Source organism: Callorhinus ursinus, unplaced genomic scaffold, assembly GCF_003265705.2.
Source record: "Callorhinus ursinus isolate GAN/ISIS: 27379988/994484 unplaced genomic scaffold, GSC_fseal_2.0 scaffold5, whole genome shotgun sequence".
NCBI lineage: Eukaryota > Metazoa > Chordata > Mammalia > Carnivora > Otariidae > Callorhinus > Callorhinus ursinus.
This window is the reverse complement of record NW_027397067.1, coordinates 13,471,973-13,495,252: the sequence shown is the minus strand read 5'-3', so window position 1 is coordinate 13,495,252 and position 23,280 is coordinate 13,471,973. Positions and strand designations below refer to the sequence as shown.

General features: G+C 42.0%; 2 protein-coding genes across 7 annotated transcripts in view; one reads left to right on the top strand and one right to left on the bottom strand.

Annotated features, from left to right (window-relative positions):
• Positions 1 to 10,897, top strand: part of ASPH (aspartate beta-hydroxylase) — a 212,813-nt gene extending 201,916 nt beyond the window's left edge. For all 5 annotated transcript variants that reach the window (XM_073892803.1, XM_073892801.1, XM_025870635.2 and 2 more), the window contains one exon: positions 6,573 to 10,897. In XM_073892803.1, the coding sequence (XP_073748904.1) occupies positions 6,573 to 6,723 (151 nt within the window). In that variant the 3' untranslated portion in view covers positions 6,724 to 10,897. The remainder of the gene's footprint in view (positions 1 to 6,572) is intronic.
• CLVS1 (clavesin 1) overlaps positions 10,434 to 23,280 on the bottom strand; it is a 174,766-nt gene continuing 161,919 nt past the window's right edge. For both annotated transcript variants that reach the window (XM_025870636.2, XM_073892810.1), the window contains one exon: positions 10,434 to 10,562. In XM_025870636.2, the coding sequence (XP_025726421.1) occupies positions 10,475 to 10,562 (88 nt within the window). In that variant the 3' untranslated portion in view covers positions 10,434 to 10,474. The remainder of the gene's footprint in view (positions 10,563 to 23,280) is intronic.

The window sequence follows — 23,280 nt, the reverse complement described above, 5'->3', positions numbered from 1 at the left end:
TCTGTGGGTTGCCTCTTTGTTTTGTTGACTGTTTCCTTTGCTGTGCAGAAGCTTTTTATCTTGATGAAGTCCCAAAAGTTCATTTTTGCTTTTGTTTCACTAGCTTTTGGAGATGTATCTTGCAAGAAGTTGCTGTGGGCGATGTCAAAGAGGTTACTGCCCATGTTCTCCTCTAGGATTCTGATGGATTCCTGTCTCACATTGAGGTCTTTCATCCGCTCCGAGTTTATCTTTGTGTATGGTGTTAGAGAATGGTCGAGTTTCATTCTTCTGCATGTGGCTGTCCAATTTTCCCAGCACCATTTACTGAAGAGACTATCTTTTTTCCATTGCATGTTTTTTCCTGCTTTGTCAAAGATTATTTGACCATAGAGTTGAGGGTCCATATCTGGGCTCTCTATTCTGTTCCATTGGTCTATATGTCTGTTTTTGTGCCAGTACCATGCTGTCTTGGTGATCACAACTTTGTTAATATAGCTTGAAATCGGGCAACGTGATGCCCCCAGCTTTGTTTTTCTTTTTCAGCATTTCCTTGGTGATTCGGGGTCTTTTCTGATTCCATACAAATTTTAGGATTGTTTGTTCCAGCACTTTGAAAAATGTCATTGGAATTTTGATCGGGATGGCACTGAAGGTATAGATTGCTCTGGGTAGCGTAGACATTTTAACAATGTTTATTTTTCCGATCCGTGAGCATGGAATATTTTTCCATCTTTTTGTGTCTTCTTCAATTCCTTTCATGAGTGTTGCGTAGTTCTTAGAGTATAGATCCTTTACCTCTTTCGTTAGGTTTATTCCGAGATATATTATGGTTTTTGTACTATTGTAAATGGAATCATTTCTCTAATTTCTCTTTCTTCAGTTGCGTTGTTAGTGTATAAGAAAGCAACTGATTTCGGTGCATTGATTTTGTATCCTGCCACATTACTGAATTGCTGTATGCGTTCTAGTAATCTGGGGGTGGAGTCTTTTGGGTTTTCCACATAAAGTATCATGTCGTCTGCGAGAAGAGAGAGTTTGATTTCTTCTTTGCCAATTTGAATACCTTTTATTTCTTTTTGTTGTCTGATTGCTGTTGCTAGGACTTCTAGTACTATGTTGAACAATAGTGGCGAGAGTCGGCATCCTTGACGTGTTCCTGATCTTCAGGGAAAGGCTCTCAGCTTTTCCCCATTGAGGATGATATTCGCTGTGGGTTTTTCATAGATGGATTTTATGAACTTGAGGAATGTTCCCTCTATCCCTATACTCTGAAGAGTTTTAATCAGGAAAGGGTGTTGTATTTTGTCAAATGCTTTTTCTGCATCGGTTGAGAGGACCATATGGTTCTTCTCCCTCCTCTTATTAATGTGTTCTATCACATTGATTGATTTGCGAGTGTTGAACCACCCTTGCATCCCGGGGGTAAATCCCACTTGGTCGTGGTGGGTGATCCTTTTAATGTATTGTTGGATCCTGTTAGCTAGGATTTTGTCGAGGATTTTGGAATCCATATTCATCAGGGATATCGGTCTGAAATTCTCCTTTTTGATGGGGTCTTTGCCTGGTTTGGGGATTAAGGTAATGCTGGCCTCATAGAATACTATACCCATTTCTCAGGTGAAAGCTTGTTGAGTATATCCTGTGAAATGTAATATGAAGACTGAAGCCCTAACCTATAGCTTAGCTCAGAGAATGAAGAGACTTTTAGTGCTGAAAGGAGCCTTAGACGCCATCTTCTCCACCTCTGTCATTGCACAAATGGGGAAACCGAGGCCCCTACGTGAAGTGCTTTATCACACGGCTAATCGCAGCTGTGAGAACAAGAACACAGATGTCGTAGAATCCAGAAAAGTGCTTTGTCCAGATAAACAGGCAGGTAAAGAGAGAGAGAGAGAGAGAGAGTGTGTGTGTGTGTGTGTGTGTTTCTGTCTGCATGTATTAGAGAGAGAGGAGTTTTATATTTCAGTTCTAGTATGTGCCAGGATTTCTAATGTAGTCACAACTGAGAGATTTCAGTAGATCAGAATTAATGAGCACTGTGTTAAGTAGCCCCCTTCCTGAGCTCTTTGAGCCTTTTCTGAATCCCACTCAGCCTGTTCAGTGTCTCACAGGCCACCTCACCAGAGCAGCCAGCCAGCACTCAGACTATCCCCTAGTCCCGTGACCTTGAGCCAAAGTCTGGGCTCTGATGAAGCACAGCTAGGGACAGAATCACAGAATGATGCCTCACTGCAGACACCCGAACTTGCTTCCGTATGATTCCTTTGCTGGATAGTTAGAACCACGTCTCTTGCCTACCTCAGAGCATTTTAGCGAAGATCCCTGAGATATGATCAATAAAGTTTTTAGGTGGAAGATTCTGTAAGCCCCTAGTAGCATTACTAATGTTGATGCTAACTCGGTGACACAGTTCTGGTTGTCAGGTATATACCCCCACCATTATATCTGGATCATTAATTACAACTTAAGAAATTGAGAAATCACATGATGTCACTTTATCTTTGGCCAGATATTCTTGTATCTTTTGCAAACCAGGTTAGAGGCATTCTTCTCGTAATGGTAAGAAATTCTAAAGGCCAGAGGAGCTTGCCCTCTGGGGAGAAGGTGCAACATCCCTGCTCCGGTCCTGCTTTTCTGAATCCTCAGAGAAAGGCTGTGGGGGCGCCATCAGGAAGCTCAAAGGCGACTCCGAAAAATCTTTTCTCCGGAGGGCACTTTTCATGTCATACTTTGAGTATAACTTAATCATATGTGGTGGAGCTTTGCTCACAAAGCAAAGTGGCCTGAAAACTATTTCTTGGCCTTGCAAGGATGAGTCTTCATGATTTGGAAGAGACCTAAAGACGTTTGAGCTCTTTAGCTCTGTTTTGTTTTGTTTTGTTTTGTTTTGTTTTGTTTTGTTTTGTTTTGTTTTGTTTTTGTGGAAAGCCTCATTCTTTCCCATGCAAGCCGACTATCTCTACTTAACCCCAGTCACTCAGCCTGCACGTTGCTTGGATGGGGTTTTATTGTTCTTTGCTTTAAGGCTAACGAGGGCTGCAGTTTTTGTCACTTTAGCTCTAGTAAGTGATTGAGACACCAGTTTTGAAGTATTCACAAGGAATCTACATTAAATGATTGGGTATCTTTGCTGTTTCTGGGAAAATGTCTGAAAGAAAATGGAAGGGCAAATAGAAGATAATGGGCCACACTTCCCCATGAGTTTGATGGTCCTAAAGGAATCCAACTCTTTGGAATACCTCCTAGATTTTTTATTTTAAAAAAATTGTTTTGGGGCACCTGGGTGGCTCAGTTGGTTAAGTGGCCGACTCTTTGTTCCAGCTCAGGTCATAATCTCAGGGTCCTGAAATTGAGCCCCATGTCATGCTCCCTGCTCAGCACAGAGTCCGCTTGTCCCTTTCCCTCTGATGCTCCCCCTATTCTCTCTCTCTCTCTTTCTCATAATTATATAAAATCTTAAAAAAAAATTGTTTCATCAGGGCATTTGGCTTTCTTACTCCCATCAGAATCTAGTGAAAAATACAATTTTGCACAACCTAGAATTTTCTCTTTGGGTCTTTGATTTACTTCCAATATTTTAAGTAGATTCTGGATTCTCTACCACTCAGAAAACATTGAGAACCACTCGTCATTGCAACACAAGTGTATTGCAGATTCTCTGAAAGAGTTTTGATATCTCATCCCCTTGCAAGATTTTAAGTTTTCTCAAATGAAGGCAAATCCATAGGGCATGAAGCCACAGTTATTTTTGGTAGCATTATACCACGTCCATACATTATCACTTCTTATATCTTTTCCCTATTTCTTCCTGTGTTTTCCTTCCTCCTCTGTTTTATGTTCTCTACTGTTAATTGAATATCTACTATGCGCCTATCATATGCTAATCCTCACATCAGCCATGCTGATAAAGACACAGAGGCTCATGGGGGCGCCTGGGTGGCTCAGTCGTTAAGTCTGCCTTCAGCTCAGGTCATGGTCCCAGGGTCCTGGGATCGAGCCCCGCATCGGGCTCCCTGCTCTGCGGGAAGCCTGCTTCGCCCTCTCCCACTCCCCCGGCTTGTGTTCCCTCTCTCGCTGTGTCTCTCTCTCCGTCAAATAAATAAATAAAAATCTTAAAAAAAAAAAAAAAAAGACGCAAAGGCTCATGGATGCCGAGCAACTCACCCCAGGTCACATAGTAATAAATGGCAGAGCCAAGAGGTTTAAATCTGCTTCCCCTCAGGGCTATAACTTTTCCATTGCCCTCTGCTCTTTCTCTCCCCCTTTCTTTTCGACCATATGCTCCCCTTTACCTTTCCCTTTTTTTTTCCCTTTTCAATTGTGGTGAAGCACACAGCACATAAAATTTACCATCCTATTTCTAAATGTACATACAGTTCCGTGGTGTTACATACGGTCCCGTCGTGCTGCCATCGCCAGTATCCACCCTTTCACAGGACTCTTCATCTTACTGAAGCCCCGTACACACTAAGCCACAACTGGCCATCGTTCTTTCTGTCTGTGTGCCTTTGATTACTCTGGGTACCGCCTGTAAGTGGAATCACACAATATTTGTTCTTGTATGAGCGCTTTATTTCACATAGCAAAATGTCACAATGTCCATGCTGTAGCATTGTCTGGATTTCCTTTTTATGTAAGCCTGAATAATATTCCATTGTATGCATATCCCCACATTTTGCTTATCCTTTTGTTCATCAGTAGACCCTTGGGTTGCTTCCACCTTTCGGCTACTGTGGGTATTGCTGCTGTGCACATGGGTGTCCTGCCTTTCCCTCTTGAGAGCACCTCCCCCCTTATCTTTTGCCTATATTTAGGCTTGTCTGTAGTACCCATAGACATTGCACAGTCCCACCAATAACACCAAGACCTAGAAAATCACCACTAAACTGTTTGAGCTGTGGGTCATTTCACTTCTTTTTTCTTGTCATTTTTTTCCTCTTCTTAATGTTGCCTTTTTTTTCAAGTTTGGTTTTTACATGGTAATAAGACATATTTTTGAATTTGTCATTTGTTCCTGTGTCTCTATATTTCTGTTGTTGGTTTACACTTGGATGGAACTGCACTAGAACTCTTTGATTCTTAAGAGGAATCATACAGAAGAGTTAAGCAGCCCATGTTTATTGAATGCAAGATATTAGGCTAGGGGTGTGAGATAGCGCATAAAGTGGGGCAGGAAGGTGGGGGTGGGGAGCTGAAGTGGAGGTTGACTCTCAATTCCAAGGAACTTTTAACTTGCAAATATTCATTACTTTCTTGTTTACTTTAAATAACTTAGAAATGTTGTTGTCAGATTAATGCAGTATGTCTGAGATGAATTTGCCTCTCACCCCCATCACCATCCCACCATTTGGCAATGACTGGAGACAGGTTTGGTTCTCATGACTGGTGGGAGAGTGCGTGTTACTGGCTTCTAGTGGGTAGAGGCCAGATGTTACTGCCAAGCATACAGAGAGCGCAGGACAACCCCCAACAGCAAATTATCTGGCCCCAAATGTCACTAGTGCCAAGGTTGAGAAACCCTGCAGTATGAAATATGACCTAAAAAATACTGATTAATGTAATTAATCAGTAATTAATTACTGTGCCTAGTAATGAGCATAAAAAGACACAAATAATTTTTCTTAAGGCAGACTTCCTTACTAGCTAACATTTTCTATCTTGTAATTTTAATTATTTGCTAATCTGTGACATAAAATTTCAAATGCCTGAGTGGAATTTTTATATCTAAAGAAAATTTCCTAGTGAAAATTCCATCTTAAAAAACAGAACGCAGCATGCAATATATTGGCAATTAATGCCTATTTTAACAAGAGGAGAACATTAGCACCAGCAATAAACTTTCTTTGTATTTGAAAGGCATTGTGTTATTGCCCCTGCGCATTTCTCTCTTGATGGCTTTATTTAGACGAGCACTATGTTTAGGTCTTAGCTCCTATACACATATTTTATGAAGTAATGCTAGAGACCCTAAAGGATGTTTCGCAGCATTGACTTAAAATATTCCAAGGATAACCCACTTGCACTGCAGATGACATTAAAAATATAAACAAAATTCATTCCCAATCTGCCCTTCCATAAAATGGAACTTTCTTCCATAAAATGGAACTTCAACAAATGGAAGGGTTGAGGAAAATCACTTGGAGATGCGATGGCCCCGTGCCAGGTAGCCCCCAGGGCACTGGGAGGCCTAAGCCCAGGTGTGCTACCCACAGGTGTAGACCAATCTCTGAAAGGCCAGGGAGGATAGCATGCAGTCACTGACCAGGAAGTCACCGTGGGCATGAGCCGCCGGGGCACGCCTTTGCCTGCTTGCCTGCCTCAATAAGCCTCACCTAGGCTTGGGCCAAGAGTAATTGCAGGGCCTGTGATAAGGTCAGTCTGCCCATTGCACACCCTTAGGGCTGAGCATTGAAAACTGTGTTTATGGTAAAAATCCCGAAATTCTTTCTTAATCACCAAGGGAAGAATCCATCTCGGCTTCGTGTTCCAATCTTCTGGCCAGATCCCAAAGGTCACCGTGAAAGTGCCCATCTCTGTACGTAGCCAGGGATTGGTTCTCAGGCATCTGAATCCGTGTTTTTCTGTTCCAGGACATGGGAAGAAGGCAAGGTGCTCATCTTTGACGACTCTTTCGAGCATGAGGTGTGGCAGGACGCCGCGTCTTTCCGGCTGATCTTCATTGTGGATGTGTGGCACCCAGAGCTGACACCCCAGCAGAGACAGAGCCTTCCGGCGATTTAGCATGTTGTGCAGGCTTGGGACACACTGGAGAGAGGCTGCCTTGGTGGTTCTATCTCCTTGGGTGTAGGGGTAGAGGTTCCGAGTCTGAGGGCCCTTCATTCCCTTAACGGGCAGCTCCCAAAATTCTAAGGCTCCTCCTAGGGTTAGAAGACACTAAATGGAATATTTTGCCTTGCTGCAATTCACGTAGAAAGCCCCCTGCTGTCCTTCATCTCACGACAGCACCCATCTGATGCTGTATTTCCAGTGAAGACACGAGAGCTTCTGCCTTGTCAGCCAAAGATATTTTTCCCACTTAGAAGAGGCCTGAATCAGTGTACAATGAGAATATATGTAGAAACTGTGAATGGATCACTTTAGTAATTTTTCTGCAATTGTATTTTTCTAGGGTAGGTAGGCCATGTTTTTCATCATGTACCACTACTTTTTTCTTGAGTTTAATAATAAGCTATGTAAATGCTTTACTTCTAGCTGCTTAATGGTGACTTCCCCCGTGAACTCAGACTTCCCTCTTTTAATTATTTTTAGTTATAGACACTCATAAAGAAGCAATTTTATTTTCCTGATCCAAAGGAGAAAGATGTAATTACGCTGATGTCTGTGAACCGTATTGCTTCCCACCCACTGAGACTGTTTGCTTTCTTATCTTCATTGAAAGCCATTGTCTTAATGTCTCTCCTCACCATGCACATGGTAGAGATGCTGTCTTTCCAAGAGGAGCTTTTCATCCTGAAACAGGACATGGAGTCATTTTATCTTGAGTCATAAAAGTGCCACCTGTAATTTTTTTTAATGCCAAGAATTAGAACGTGAAAAAAAAAAGTAACATTTCTCAAAGTAAAAATTTTCTCTCAGGGTCAGGTAGATAGGTAGCTGCTAGACATCTGGCTCCTGGGCCTCTTTGGCATCTGAGACAGGGCTGGAATCCAGAGTCTCTTTGCCTATTGTAGATCCCTGTGAGCGAGGAGGTCCTTACATGGATCCCCATCACAGCTTTGTAAAAATATGAAGGATGGCAGAGCAGAAGACCAAGAATGCCAGGGTCTTAGTCCTGGGTTTAGGATTGCCTCCTTCTTGGAAAGAGTTTGGAAGACTCTTCCATTTCCCTGGCTTGAGAAGCTTCTGCCATTTAAATATAGCTTAGAAGTAGCAGTTGTTATCCATAGTTTAGCTTTAATATTATCCACAGCATAGAAATAACAGTTGAAAAAATGGTCTTGCCTACTTATTCCAAAGACAATCAAATTATTAATTTAGAGGGGCATTAGTGTATTAAATATTGCATGTTTCCAATCAAACTAGAAATGTTAGCTATATGAATGTAAGGATATTCATGCCCCTGAATTTTAAGCCAATATGAACAAAAATACTGAAAAAATGACACAGAGTTTACCAGATTTCATTCAGGGGTAGAAAAAAACACTTGTGCTTCCTTTCCATCTAAGGACAAAGGAGGATGCTTTCTTTATCTCTTTTAAAAAGAGTTCTTTACCATTGAAAGGTACCCTTTTTGCTTGACATTAGCTTCCAGTTAGAAGGGTTTGCAAAATATTTGTCCTGTTCCCTTCTGTTTTGCCAAAAACAATCCCACTAATATAGATGAAGAAGCATGTGAGGAAAGTCTCCAAATTAATTACCAAAGTCCAGAAGAAAAAGCAATCTCTTGAAAAATCAAAAGGTGTTGTGTCCTTCCGTATTTATTGAACAGAAGAAATGACTGACAAAGGACAATACAATCCAATGCTCATGTAATAACATCCATGTCACTTATTGAATTTGGTTCTTGAATGTATATTGCATACACGTAAAGAAATTTAAAGTATAAGTTGTCAATGTTAAACCATCATCTTACATTCATTTAATGAAATCATGGCATAGAGTAAAAACTAGCTCTTAACTTAATAATTATAATATGGTATTTAAAATCAGGTCACTACAGTAGGATTCTAAATATTGCCAATTGAAAAGCCAGAATTATTACTGTTGCAAAGTGTTGGCAATAATCAACTCCAATAGCATTTTAAATACTCGGATCCCACAACTATTTTATAAACCCAAGTCATAAAATGGGTTTTCTAATTCACTTTAATTCTTTATCTTTCTTCCCTATGTCATGGAATATAAGAAAAGTGTTTCAGTCACTGCATGGGTAGAATTATCTCAATGTTACTATTTTGTTATTTGAAATGTCTACACAAAATGAATGGGTTTTATTTATACCATGATACAATCGGTTGAGAAATATTTTTAATTCTATTTCAATTTTATTTCAAGGGTGGAATACAAAAATTACTTCTCTTATTCTCCTCTGCCAGTAGAAAAAAAAATTAAAACACTAGATTCATTGAGAAAGAGACGTAATAAATGGTTAAGATTAGTAATAATATCTACTGAGGGTGATTATGGCCAGTCGAATCACCTCTTTTCTCTGAATTTTTTAGCTCACCCTCCCAAATCCTGAAAACATAAAATCATATTTTTCTGCCCATTATCAACTAAAATATTTTTTATTTGACATTGAGCACCAACTGGTCCTACTGATAAATGCCCATGTCATATGGATGGCTGGGAAGATAAGAGATGCCTTAAAACACACAACTGGTTTCGGGAAACGTGGCACAAGTAAGGATATCTTATCCTGTGTTATCTGTTTATTTAATTTCCTTTGAATGGGTAGTTGGGGACTCCATTTCTAAGGAGAATAGACAAAGAAATAAAATGATCTTTGGCATTTTATCCCGCATTCCTAATCTCTAATGGTCAGTACTTGCATATTTAGCCATCGTTAAGGGTCTTCCTCCATGATTGGTACCTACCCTCTCAGCAACAGCCAGCTCCTTTCTCCATACCTTTAGCTGGTTGTGGGAGGGTGGGGGAGTTAAATGCTTTTGTAGCACTTTTCTTGCCTGTAGTGACCCAAGTGAGGCAATTTGAATGGAGCCATTAATCACTGACATGTGTTTTCGATGAGGCCCTGCCCCCGCTCCGCAATCTCATGTTGCCTGTAGGAAGTCACATTATGAAGATGAAATAATCGTATTTCAAGTTGTGTGTGTCTCCTTTTAAAGTCAGATCATGGTAATCAGCTGGTAGCCTGACAAAAGATGTGACGTCAAAATAATTCTTGCAGGATCTCAAAATAAGCAAACTCTGCAAAGAGCCAGACCTATAAGAACATGCCCTTGGGCTGAACAATTCAATGCTGGTGATGAGGTCAAAGAAAATAATTCAATAAGAGTGGAAATTCCTGGAGATACTACTGTCTTGGGGCTTTGCACTACATTGAGCTTGACAATTGGGTCTGCAGTTTCATTCTTATGTATCTACTTGGAAATGCACTTAATCTTAAGCCACAAAACCTGGAGAGGGTCTCTGCGGTACCTCAGAAAAATCCTGGCACGACTGCATCAAATTGCATCCAATGTGTGCATCAAATTTCGTTTTTCTTTTTTTCAATTCACTTAATACCATAAATATGGGGGAGGAAGAATCATGTTTACGTGACTGCCTTGCTTCACCTCCAGTCCCCTCGCTGAAAGAAACAAAACCAAAAGCATCTCTCAAGTCCTTGTTCAAACTTTGGCGGCTCAGACCAATGGCTGGTGACAGTTATTACTAGAAGTGGCAGAAGTAGAGGGCCTTGTGTCAAGCGGAACGCACGTGTCTGTGCGGGTCAGTTGCTCATGTGCTTCCTGGGTGACTGATACCACTGAAGGCTGGCGATCTGCGAGAGCATGGGGTGACTCGGGGTTCAGTCCAGAGCCAGGAGTGGCTGAGTGTTCTCGTTCTCTCCCTTCTCCTCATGTTTCAGGGTCCCAGCTTCTACCACAGACTGAGATCTAATAATAGGGGAAGAAGAAAGATACAATTACAGACAATTCATGGTGGCAACAATTTTGGAATCTTGGAGAACATTCAGATTTTTATGTTCCCCTTATTAATCAAAACACTCAGATTAGCTATATAATTTTCCTCCTTTTGGTATCTCTCTTTTCCTTGCTTTTTTGCATATTTGTGGGGAGAGGCATCTTAGAAACTTCTTTGCCGAGATCTCTTCTGTTGGTAAAAGCAACACATGTTCTAGCCACAACTCTGCCCCGATGTCTAAACATTCTGTGGATCGTGAGATCAAATCAGATAAATCTTGTTGGATTTTTTTTTTAATGTTTCAAAATACTTTTTAGAGCCTTTGTTTCTCAACGTCACAGGAAACTATCATGCATGATGTTAAGACCGTGAGGTTTGGAATCAGATCGGCAAATGCAAACTCTGCCCTTTACTGGCTGAGGGACCTTGAGGGAGTTCTTAAAACTCTCTGGACCTTCACCCTCTCACCTGTAAAAGAGAACTATTACCTCCCTCCCATGGTTGTTGATAAGGCCTGAAACTAATAATATTCATAAAGCATTTGGCATGTAATTTTAGTTAAAATTTGTGGAGCATTCTATTAGCACTGTTATTGCAATGATAGTAGTGATCTTTAGTTTCTGATATGTCCTCTCAATTGGATAATCACAGTTTCTTTTTTGGGTTTACAACGTGGATTGAAACTGAAATTATTTTCCAGCTCATAGAGAGAAGGTTATAAGAGATATACATGTGATAAGCACTCAATAAATACTCACATACTAAAAAAAAGTACTTCAAGCCTTAGGAAAATGGTTGACTTTGATTGTTCAAATAAGCAAAATTTATATATAATGTGCAGTAAAATGTTAATTTGGGAGTCTGAGTTGCCCAAACCCTCCACATTCCAAATGTCCCTTGACTGGCTCTTTCTGAACCCTTGGAGTATCCCGCCTGATAAAATGCCTTTGTGTGCCTGAGACTTTGGGCCATGCCATATAGTTTATGCCAGCAACATGATTTATTGTGAACGCCTTTTTTGTATGTCCGGGTGTGGGGTCACACTAGGTCAGTTTGACTGCTCGTGGGGGCAAGTGGGGAAGGAGGAGCTGAAGACTGCATGTTGTGTGACTGACTCCTCACCAACAGAAATCCTGGACACCAAGGTGTGGGGGGAGTTTCCCTGGTTGGCCACACCCGGTGCGTGTTGTCACACACTGCCAAGGGAATTAAGCTCTGTCAGGACAACTGCAGCGTGCGATTGGTCCAGGGCAGCTGCGCTCCACCCAGTGCACCTTTCTCCTTTGCTGATTTTAATCTGTATTCTTTTGCTGTAACAAACCATAACTGAGTATAACAGCTTTTCTGGGACGTGTGAGTCCTTCTGGCAAATTACTAATCCTGGAGGAGGTCGAAAGGACTCCTGAAACAGTATATAATAACACTAATACTTGTTTTGTATGCACCTGGTACCGATGGAAGCTCTTTACCTGTATTAACTTACTTCATTTTCACAACCCTAAGGCGTGGTGCTATTATGATCTCCATTTTATAGGAGGGGAAAAAAACCTAAGGGGAAAAAGCAAGTAGCCTAGGAAAGGCAACACAAATAGATCACACCACTTCCAGGCGTTACATAGGGCCGCAGAGTTGTTTAGCTGAAATATCTAATGTTCCTTCCACCTCACTGCAAAAATAACTTTCTGCCTGAGATTCTTATCTCCATTCAGGATGTGTACGTACTGTAGAACATGTAAAGAAACCAAGAAGCAAATGCATACACTTGTCTCAAAACAGTCGATTTCTACTAGAAAAATCAATCCAGTCAAACAGTCCGACTTCAGGTACCCAGCCTAACCTTTGAAAGTGAAATGTTAGGGGCGCCTGGCTAGCTCAGTCGCTTAAGCAGCTGACTCTCGATTTTGGCTCAGGTCGTGATCTAAGGGTAGTGAGATCAAGCCCCGCAGCAGACGGACTCTGCGCTCAGCGAGGAGTCTACTTAAGATTCTCCCTCCTTCTCCCTCTGCCCCTCCCTCCCATTCCCGCTCTCTGTCAAATAAATAAATCTTAAAAAAAATAAAAGAGTGAAATGGATTCATTTACTACTGGGACAGGGCAGAGGAAGCCCCAGCTCGGAGTCTAGCTCAGCTGTTTTACATATTTCCTATGCATTTCCTTCTGCTTTAGGGAAGTGCTTCGTGTGTGTGTGTGTGTGTGTGTGTAGACAGGGGTGGGGTAGAGCAATAGATTTATATCAGGAACAGAAAAGCTGAAAGCCCAGGGTGCCTGGGTGGCTCAGTCAGTTAAGTGTCTGCCTTCGGCTCAGGTTCTGATTTCAGGGTCCTGGGATCGAGCCCCGAGTCAGGCTCTCGGCTCAGCAGGGAGTCTGCTTCTCCCTCTCCCTCTCCCTCTGTGCTCGCTCTCTCAAATAAATAATTAAAATCGTAAAAAAAAAAAAAAAAAGAAAGCCCAGAAGGCATTAAAACAAGCCTGAAGAACACCAGAGGAACACAACTGGCTGTTCAGGCCAGCTCCCTCTGGCACCTCAGACAGCTGCCTGCTTCGTCCTCAGGCCCCGGGGAGAGTGGAGGGTACTGACAGGTGTCCCACTTTGGAGACCTTACACTGCACTTCTCTTCTTTCAGGCCAGTTGGCTCTATGTTACCACATGGCCAGGGAATCACAGCCACAGCGTGACAAGACACCTTAGTGACCCGTCGAGGCTGACCCAATAGGAACTATTCAGTAGGGGGCCATGCAGCCTCTTCTTGAATCTATATCCGACCTGAGAACCTCACTCCTCCATGCCCCTAGAGGAGCAACTCTACTGGAAAGTTCTTCCTTACCCTGAACTCAAACCTGTCCTTTTGCAACTTCTATATACCGTTTCTGGTTCTGTCTGCTGGAGCCATCAGTGTCCGTGTAATCCACCTGGTCCACATAACCAGGCTTTAAGTGTTTACCTAGTGCCCTCGTCACCAGCTAGACCCCAAGACCTGACCTTTCACTGCCCACCTGCTTGTACGCACCGACTTTTGCCCCCCATTTTTCCGTAAGCTCTTCTTTCCAGCTTACCTCTTACCTCAGGCACATGAAAGTGGAAACCACCCTTCCGGAGACAGCAACTGCCCTGACAAGACTTCCAGCTCACCCAGCCCACCGAGACCAGCTTGAGCTAAACCCCCTACTGGCATCTGCACAGAAGGACCATGGAGTGACCTCCAGAACTACCAACAACCACCTTTACCTCATTATCCCAAGGAGGAGCGCAAGCCTCATTTACATAACATACACATTATGGATAGGCATGTTTCTTTAAGGCGCATGTGCAACCCAATGCCCATCTCTACACAGGGTGACAAGGATCCGCTTTTTAAATAGTCACCCCAACCCTAATAAAAGGAACCTATCCACCCTTGCTTGGGGAGTCACGACTTCGGAAGTCATTCCCTGTGATCTCCTTATTTGTTGCAGGTCAAATTTCCTTTGTGTGACAACTTACCTGGGTGCAGTGTCTACCTGCGACTCACCAAGAAGCAAAGTCACGTTGGTTCTGTGACACCCTCAACCCTCTCCCTGCCACCACTGAGGCTAACCAGATTCCTCTTTTTAGATTTGCCAAGATTTCTAAAATTACCACTGGGACGCTCTCCTGCAGCTCTTCATCAACTGGTTGCCCACAAGGTGTCACCTCAAAATAGAGTGAAATTATTGTCTCCCTTTTTTTTTTTTTCCTCTTTGTATGCTTCTGTGGAAGCATAGACAATGTGCCTAGAATTGCATTAGCCTTTCTGGCACTCATACAACATAGCTGAGGAAAATTTAGCTATATTTGCATATGCTGCTGGTAAACCATTTCTCTTCCATCTTGAAGGTGCGTGGTTGAGTATTCAATTTCTTCCTTTTAAATTTGGCTCAGATCTCCACCCTATCTCTGTTTTTTGGGGGGATCTTGAAAATTGTTATCCGTCCAAATTACTGTCTGTGATTTTAACGAGTATTGGATTTGTTTCCAAACTTTCCCCGCCCCTATTTGGGAAGCCACTATGGAAAAAAAAAATCCACAAATTGTCAAAAATTGAATTTTCAAACAAAAATCATTTATTTATACTCATTTACAGCAAGAGATATTTGAGAATGTCTCCTGATATATGCCAGGGACTGTGAGCAAGTGTTCAGGAACCTTACTTCTCTTGTGGAAATATTGCTTCAGTAACCCAGTGTTAGATGCACAAACAGATGTGGGGGTTACTGTGATAGACACCCAGAGGAGAGGGTGTTTGGAGGTGAGGTGTTAGCTCTAGCAGGACAGGAAGGAAGGAAAAAGCTATCATTCGCACGGTGACATTATTCACAGTCCCTGTTCAGGTGACCCTCCTTCCTTCCGCTTAGGGTCAAATTTAGATCGATGTGATTTCTTTCAATACCTGTACTGACGGCAGGCACACAGAATGCAGGCTGTCTTATCTCAGTGGATACACTGTGTGTCTTGGGTGAGCGGCAGGTAACAATTGAACAATACGGAGGAGCTGAGCATGAGGAACCAAATGAAACATTTTCTTTCTTATCTGTATCTCCCCTGATTGAAGAGATGACCGGCCTTTTTTACTTTCAGCATGACATAATTCCATTTACCTGGTCACACAACGGACATTTGATATAAGGAACACACTGCATTGTGAAAGAGTTGAAATTTGGAAAACAGCAAATGTGGCTTTCCTTCTTAAATATCACCCTCCGGACATTTAGCAGAGTCAAAGCACTCTATGAGAAGACTGATCACAGGCTCACCGATAAAAATGTCGCCACCACTTGTAAATGGAGGGCTCAGAAATGGTGCATTGAGCACATTAACCACGGAGAAGCCAGTCGCCTTGTGACTTCCTTGTCCAGGTCACTCTTGGACGTAATCTCTTCGTTCAGTGACTTTGCCTCCCCCCAAGAAGCTTAACCCTTCCACTGAAATAAACATTTTAGACTTTTCTCTGGGGTCCTCTTTGCTACACTGAAAGCCAGTTTGACCCCAAGGGCAGCCGGGGGCGGGGGGGTGGATCTGGGCTATTGCAGCCCTGGTTATCTCAGTGGCGTAGCCGACTACCCTAACAAAGCCTGCATTCTAGCCTTGATAGCTGAGGTTTTTTTCCTGCCATTGTATTCATTCTCTCCCTCCCATTCCCTCCCCCTTTCTGCCCTCTACCTTCTCCTTCACTTCTCCAATGTTTGGAACTTTCCCCACTCCACATCATCAAAGGTCTCTAGCCATGGTTGCATTTTACTGATTCTGAAGGCAATTAAATTCCAGAAAGGACAAGATGAAGATGGGAAACATTCACCATGAGCTAGTCCATTCCGCAACGACCCATGATTGCACTGAGACTTCTGCTCTCGATCAGAGGTTTATTTCTAAGATTTTGTTTGACTACTTTATCTCAACAGCCATCACCACATAGTCTTCTCACTAATGAACTGCCATTGCCTGGCTTCGGCTATGCGGACCCCGAATAAGTGCACAGCAACTCTGCCCTTCAACCCTAGGCATGCATCAAGAGTCATAGGAGACCAGAGATGTAAGGAGCCTCAGAGACAATTAAGTCAAACCCTCATTTAACTCAGGTCCTAACCGCTTGTTTTCCAGAGACCAACCTCATCACTTCACTGGGAAGGACTCCACAGTCCTGGTTTTACTTCTTAAAGTCAAGGATGGGCTTGGTTTTGTGGAATAGCACAGAATTGTCTAATATCCTAGTGAGCCTATATAATGACTTCTAAACAGAAATAATTTTTTTAAATGTATCTTTAAAGAATTCTTCTAAGTAATTCTATTAAGCCTCTTTTTCTCAACTTGTAATTTCAAGTATCAAGGAAATTCCCCCGGGGAGCTCCAGCCTGGGCTTGAATGATGGCTCCAGCCCTGGCTTTGTGTCTTGGGCAGATTCCACCTCCTCATGTGTAAAATGGAGATATGATATCGTGCGCGGTGGGAGTAAAGAGGATTAGATGGGTTGAGACTTGCAAAGTGTTCAGCTAAATGTGTTCATTCATTTTTAGCTTTTATTAGTTTGCCCCTTTTGCAGATAAGAAAATTAAGGTCTGGGAATATTGGGCTTTTTTATAAATTGAGCCACAAAGCATGAATTCAACTCAAAGTTCCCATAGCTTCACTGTAAAATTTACAAGAGAGAAATGTGTGTACTCATGCATCATGTAACCTAACACTAAATGAAGAACTAGCATTTCAAAATTGATAATGACTAACATTTTAAGAATTCAAAACCAGTGATGAGACTATTCCCCATGAATATTAACCTTATGACCTTACCCTATATTTTTAGAAGTAACACAGAAACTTCCATCTGATTAGCAATTATTTATGTAGTTTTTGGTGCAGCATACTTATGGTTATTTTCAACTATGTAAAGCAATACAAAACTTCTTTCTACTATAATGCCTTCAATAATGGCCTTGATAAGGAATTTAAGGAATATTTGCAAGACATATGTTCTGTTCAGCTAACAAACTTCCCATAATCAAAATCATTCTTGCAGCAACATGATCATGCTCACTGGGAACAATTAATGTTTAATTGAATCATAATCATGAATCATAAATCATGTTTTTAAAAGATAAGCCTAAATATTTCTCACAGAAAGCAGCAAAGCTTTACCTTATCAAAGTGAAGAAATAAATAAACCTTCCTCGACGATGACAATACAATTTGCCACATTTACTGAACTGGAAATATAAAGAAACCGATCCATGAAAAATATTCTATTACTCTTGAAGTGAACTATTTTTAGAGAGAGCTAAATATTCAGCTTAGCTCTTGCATATATGTACCATAACTCAAATTTAAATGTGTAATGTATTTCTATTTAACTGTGATGGGCTTGGGCACTGCCGGCTAATCTTATAACAAGGAAGAAAGAGCCAAGAAAAACCACATGAACCTTCAGAAAGGATGGAGGCAGTTGCCTTTGTGAAATTAGGCTCACAAATAGGACTAGAGCAACACTGTCCCACACAGAGCCCTAACCACACGTGGCTGTGGAGGACTTGAGATTGGGCCTGTCTGAATTGAGATGGGCTATAAAGGTAACGTATAAACTGGATTTTGAAGATAGTATTCAAAAAAACATTGTAAAGTATCTCATTAATACATTTTAAAATTACATATTGAAATCGTAATTTTTGTATATATGGGTTAAATAAAACATTATTGAAATTAATTTCACCTATTTATTTTTATAATGTGGCTGTAAGACAACTTAAACAGCTTTACATGTGTGGCTCACATTATATTTCTATTGGGCAGGCTTGGTCTAGAGCCTCATTTCCTCCATTGTGCTTGTGGCCAAGCCCAGAGTAATATACTAATCCTCGTTTAGAAATGCATAACCATCTTAAAGGGCCTTGGCAACAGTATTATCTGTCATTGCCAAATCCACTGTTCTAAGCTCATTCCATGTATTAACTCATTTGACCTTCCCAATGACACACACAAAGTCCCATGTGACATGAGAGCTATTTTCTGACTATCACTGTTGTTGCTTGAACTAGAAAGAAACTTCATTAGCTTAGACTCCATTAATTTGCTATCATTTAGGTGAAGGTTCACATATACCTTTATTATATCTCTAAATAAACAAATAAAATGAAAAAAGCTTTAGAAAGGAATTTAAACTACCTAAAGAAAAAGAAATAGGTTCTTTCTGCACATGTAGCAAAATTAATATTGACTTTATATTATGACCGTAGATGTTTTTTGCTATTCTTTATAAGGGACCCAGGAGAAGTGAGCCGATGGAAGAGTACTAGACTAAGGATTAAGTGCCTTTCCTAGTTATCACGTCACTAACTTAACATTAACTCGGGGTGGGCTCTATGGAGTACCTCACTCAGCTTCTCTGGCCCCACATTCTTCACCTATAAAATGACAATCTTGGATGAGGTAATATATTTAGCCCCAAGATTCCATGAACTCCACCAGACTGGACTCCACCATTTGTTCTTAAAAATCATTAAGTCTTTAGAGGTTAAGCTAATTGGCTCAAATCGTCTAAGTACCTCTCAACCTTTGTTTTCACCTCCTTCTGGAAAAACATAAAAATACTAAAAATGACAAGAGTTAGCCAGACATGGAATGCCTTTCCTGAAGTTAGCATGTGCCCAACAGATTTAGATATCAAGAGTCAAAACGATTTACCTTTTGGAAATATTATTTGCGTCTGTAAGTTTCTAAATGTTGAATTCAAAGTGGCCAGGTGCTACTTAATAGCTATTTTCCTGTGTCATTGTTCAAGTGTTTTAGTTTATTTAAAATATTTTGTTGCCAGCGCCTGGGTGGCTCAGTTGGTTAAGCGTCTGTCTTTGGTTCAGGTCATGATCCCAGGGTCCTGAGATCGAGTGCCGCATCAGGCTCCCTGCTCAGTGGGGAATCTGCTCCTCCCTCCACCCCTCCCCCCTGCTGGGGATCTCACTCTCTCTGTCTCAAATAAATAAAAAAAAATCTTTAAAATAAATAAATTAAATAAGATATCTTATTTCTACACGTGATCTGTGCAGGGATAGATTCCTGCTGCAGAGGGTAGCAGCCGTGGGACCTGTAGCCACAAAGGGTGCTCCAGGATGCACAAAAATCGCCCTCGGTACTCAGTGAATCTTGTTTGCCACATCTGAACTCTGAGAATGTTTTGAAAGAGATTTCAACACATACTTTATTTGGATATTTTTAGAATGATCACGTCCAGGAGAGTTTCCCATCTCCACAGCTGGTTATAATTAGGGTCACCAGCACCATCATCATCATCATCATCAACAACCACAACCATTTATTGAACACTTACTGCTTGCCAGGTTTTGCACTAAGTAGTACTTAGCCTGTATTTTGTTTAAACCTCGTGATAATCCTCTGAGGTGGGTATTATTAATTCCATTTTGCAGATCAAGACACTGTGCCTTGGAGAAGTTAATTAATTTGCCCAAGATTTTCCTAGTTAGTTGTGGAACTAGAATCTGAACCCAAATAGAAGTCTACGATCTCCATGCTTAACACTATGCTATACTGTATAAAAATTATCTCAGACTTAGTAAGAAACCAGGAACTGGTAATATTCAAGTTCTCAGAGAAGCATTTCTCCTATTGTTATTGACGAATTCAAAAGTTAGCACAGTCATCTATTATTTATAAAAACTTGATTTTAGGAGAACCTGGGTGGCTCAGTCATCAAACGTCTGCCTTCAGCTCAGGTCATGATCCCAGGGTCGTGGGATCAAGTCCCGCATCGGGTCCCCGCTCGGCGGGAAGCCTGCTTCTCCCTCTCCCACTCCCCCTGCTTGTGTTCCCTCTCTCGTTGTGTCTCTCTCCGTCAGATAAATAAAATCTTTAAAAAAAACAAACTTGATTTTAGGCAAGTGAATGAAATCCGGAAAGGAAATAGCAGAACTTCATTCAGGAAAAAAATTGTTGCAAGAATTATAGCTAATGTGATTATATCTTTATCTATAATAACCAGCAGGATATTTAATAATACTTCAAAATTCTTTCTTCTAAATGTACAGCATTCATGCAAATAGCCGCGAACACCTCGACAGGAGTGCAGTTGGGTCAATAGGGAAAGGTGAGTAGGGTGGAGAAGGGGAGCAGCCGAGGTTTGACCGAGAGCAGAACTCAGCTGCCAGAGGACGAGCCAGTCCAGGCACCTGGACATGGAGCGGCAGGGCTGGGGAGCCCAGGAAGCCCAGGAAGGCCGTGGTGGAAACTGGCAGCTGCAAGTGGACATTCTGCTTAATTTATTTACAAAGGAGTTCATCACTCTTTACGAAGCTATGCATTCCTGTTATAGTAACTCCCAGCTTCTCAGCTGTAAAAAGAGGAGAGAACATTACCATATTCTCCACAGGGCTATGAGAGATAAAAGATATAATAAAGTGCTTGGAACTCTTTCAAGGAGAAATTATTTAAATCAGTAGGGTTTATCATTTTACTGACACTTTCCTGAGTATGATCTTCTGAGCATGAACAACTAACACCCTGCTTGTCTGATGACAGAGACAGCCCGTGTCTGCCCACTGAAGAAAAGCAAAGACTGCCAACTTAGAACATAGAGATGGAGCAGATTATTTACATTATAAAAGAATTGTAGCCTTACTGAGCAATTTACCGAAGAATTCCTATTAAGCAGAGTCACCCTAGGACACCGGAAGTGTGAGAATATTCAAGGTCGTCACTAGTGTTGTTATGCCCAAATCCTTCCTGGGAACCCCAAGTGTCAGGTTGAGGTCTATAGTTGTCTTAGGACCCAATCTCTACCTGAACCAGGCAGCTCTCCCTGCAATCATTTCAAATTCTGTGTGTGTGTGGCGGGGGGTGGGGGGGGTGGGTTCCCAAGGTTTGAGGAATGGAATGCACCAGCTATAGGTACTTTGATGGGGATTCAGGTGTTCTGAGATGGTCGCAGGAGCATTAAAATCATACGTTCTTCACATGCAGATATTTCCAGAGCGGTTTTTTCCGACTTCCAATCGTAACTTAAAATAGCATCCCTGCAAATGGCTGCAGGTGCTTGCACCACCTGCTTCAAATGGAGTCATCTTTCATTAGAATTAGACCCGCACAAAGAGCTGCCAGTCAGTTTCAGAGCATCCCTAATTGTTCCTAATTGTTCTCCTCCCTCTGAAATTGGTGGGGCCCACCCTCAGAGGAGCTCCGTTGGTAGAACTAGCATAGGATGTTCTGAAGCAGGTCGAGAAATACCAAAAGCTGTCAAGAACTAAGACAATGAGGATGACTCATGCTATCTGAGTTTGAAGAGGATGGCTAGAGTTCTCGATAAAAACTACCTTTCGTAAGGCTATTTTTTGAGTCAAATGACAGTATGGTAATGGGTCGTTTTCGATATTAGTCTAGGAGCCTGAATATCAATTTTCTTCCTGAATGTCTGCATCTTCCCCTCTCACAATGGGGATGGAGGACAGCATAGGACATGACAAGTGTGATGGACGAAGTTGCTTTTCATCTGGAGGATTGGCAGGAATGGGGACAGATAGCCAAGACAGCTGCAGTAGCTAGAGAAGGCACGTGTCCCCCCACCCCAAGAAAGGTGCTTTATAAACCCTTGTGGAATGAATGAAGGAATGACACACAGATAGCGGGAGAACAGTTGTGAAAGGAGATAGAGCATTTGACTCAGAAAGAAGAGAACTAAATTTACAACATTTTGCCACCTACCGGCTCTGTCATCCGGGCTAAGTCATTTAACCTGTGTACTTCAGCCACAACATGGGAGTCATCATCTATTTTTATCTATTTTTAAATCGATTTTAAAGATATCTTCTTTTTAAAAAATCTGTATATTTTTTAATTCTCAAAACCTAGAAGGCTCTGTTTTCAAGAAGACTCAGGACAGGGGCGCCTGGGTGGCTCAGTCAGTTAAGCGTTCTGCCTTCGGCTCAGGTCATGATCCCAGGGTCCCGGGATCGTGTTCCGCATCGGGCTCCCTGTTCAGCGGGGAGCCTGCATCTCCTTCTACCTGCAGTTCCCCCTGCTTGAGCTCTCTCTCTCTGACAAATAAAGAAAATTAAAAAAAAAAAAAAAAAAAAAGAAGGCTCAGGACAAGTCCAGGAACGTGTGTCTCCACTCTGGCTGGTGGGAAAATAGTACAGTCTGGGGCCTTGCCACCTTTAAGCACCTTTAGCGTGGTCCCCAGAGGAGCAGCGTGGGCACCCCTTGGGAGCTGGTTAGATACGCAGATTCACAGGCTCGCCCCAGACCTATGGAATCAGAAGCTGCATTTTAACAAGATCCTGATGCTTTGTATACATGTTCAGATTTGCAAAGCATTACTCCAAAGCCCACAATGCAGAAACCTGCTTTCTTTCATCTACCTCAAGCAGAGCGATAAGGATTCGTCAGGTGTGTCTCATTCAAACCAAATTCCTGAGTCTGTCCTCTAGTTTCCTCGATATCTTCAGGAGTTAAATCAGTTCATGAAGTGTCTTACTTATTCCTAGAGAATAGCTCTCAGTTAAGGAATATGTCTTCATACCTGAAAAATTATTTGGGGGGAGGGCAGGAAAACATTTCAGACATCCAAGGTTAGGGCACTGAGGCCACCCTGCTTTGCCATTTCACATTTTGTTGGTGTCTATGTCATACAATAAATTCTTTCACAAGGTTTGAGCACATGCTATATGTTAACTGAGGAGGGAAAAAATCTCTGGCTTCAAGGTACTCACATGAAAGAGAGGGAAGTTAACAGAAAAACACCTGCCTGTCACGTCTGCAGCTGTTCATACATTCCAGAGGGCGTGCCAAGACTCAGGGGTCAAGTCAGAATGAGGCCTCCCCAAGCTGGGCATCAGTCTAGGCGCTGGGCCACTCAGATGACCCGTGATTGCAGAGGTGGTGGGGGCTGACACAGACAATGAAGCATAAGCAAATGGGAAGTTCTGGAAACAGAGAAGTGTTGGGAAGCAAATGAATCAAGTGGTGTGATGAGGAGGGCCTGGGGAAAGGGGACACGCTGCTTAGTAAGGATGTACCTCCAGCGACGTTGTGTGTCTATAGTGGGGACCAGCTATCCCTCCTCATTTTATGCTCTACAAGGGGCAAGAATGCAGTGTTCTCTTTCTAGGACCAATCCACAGATACCATCTCAATTCCTCCATTTTCAACACTGCAACTCGTTATTCAACTTGGAGTATGCTTTATGA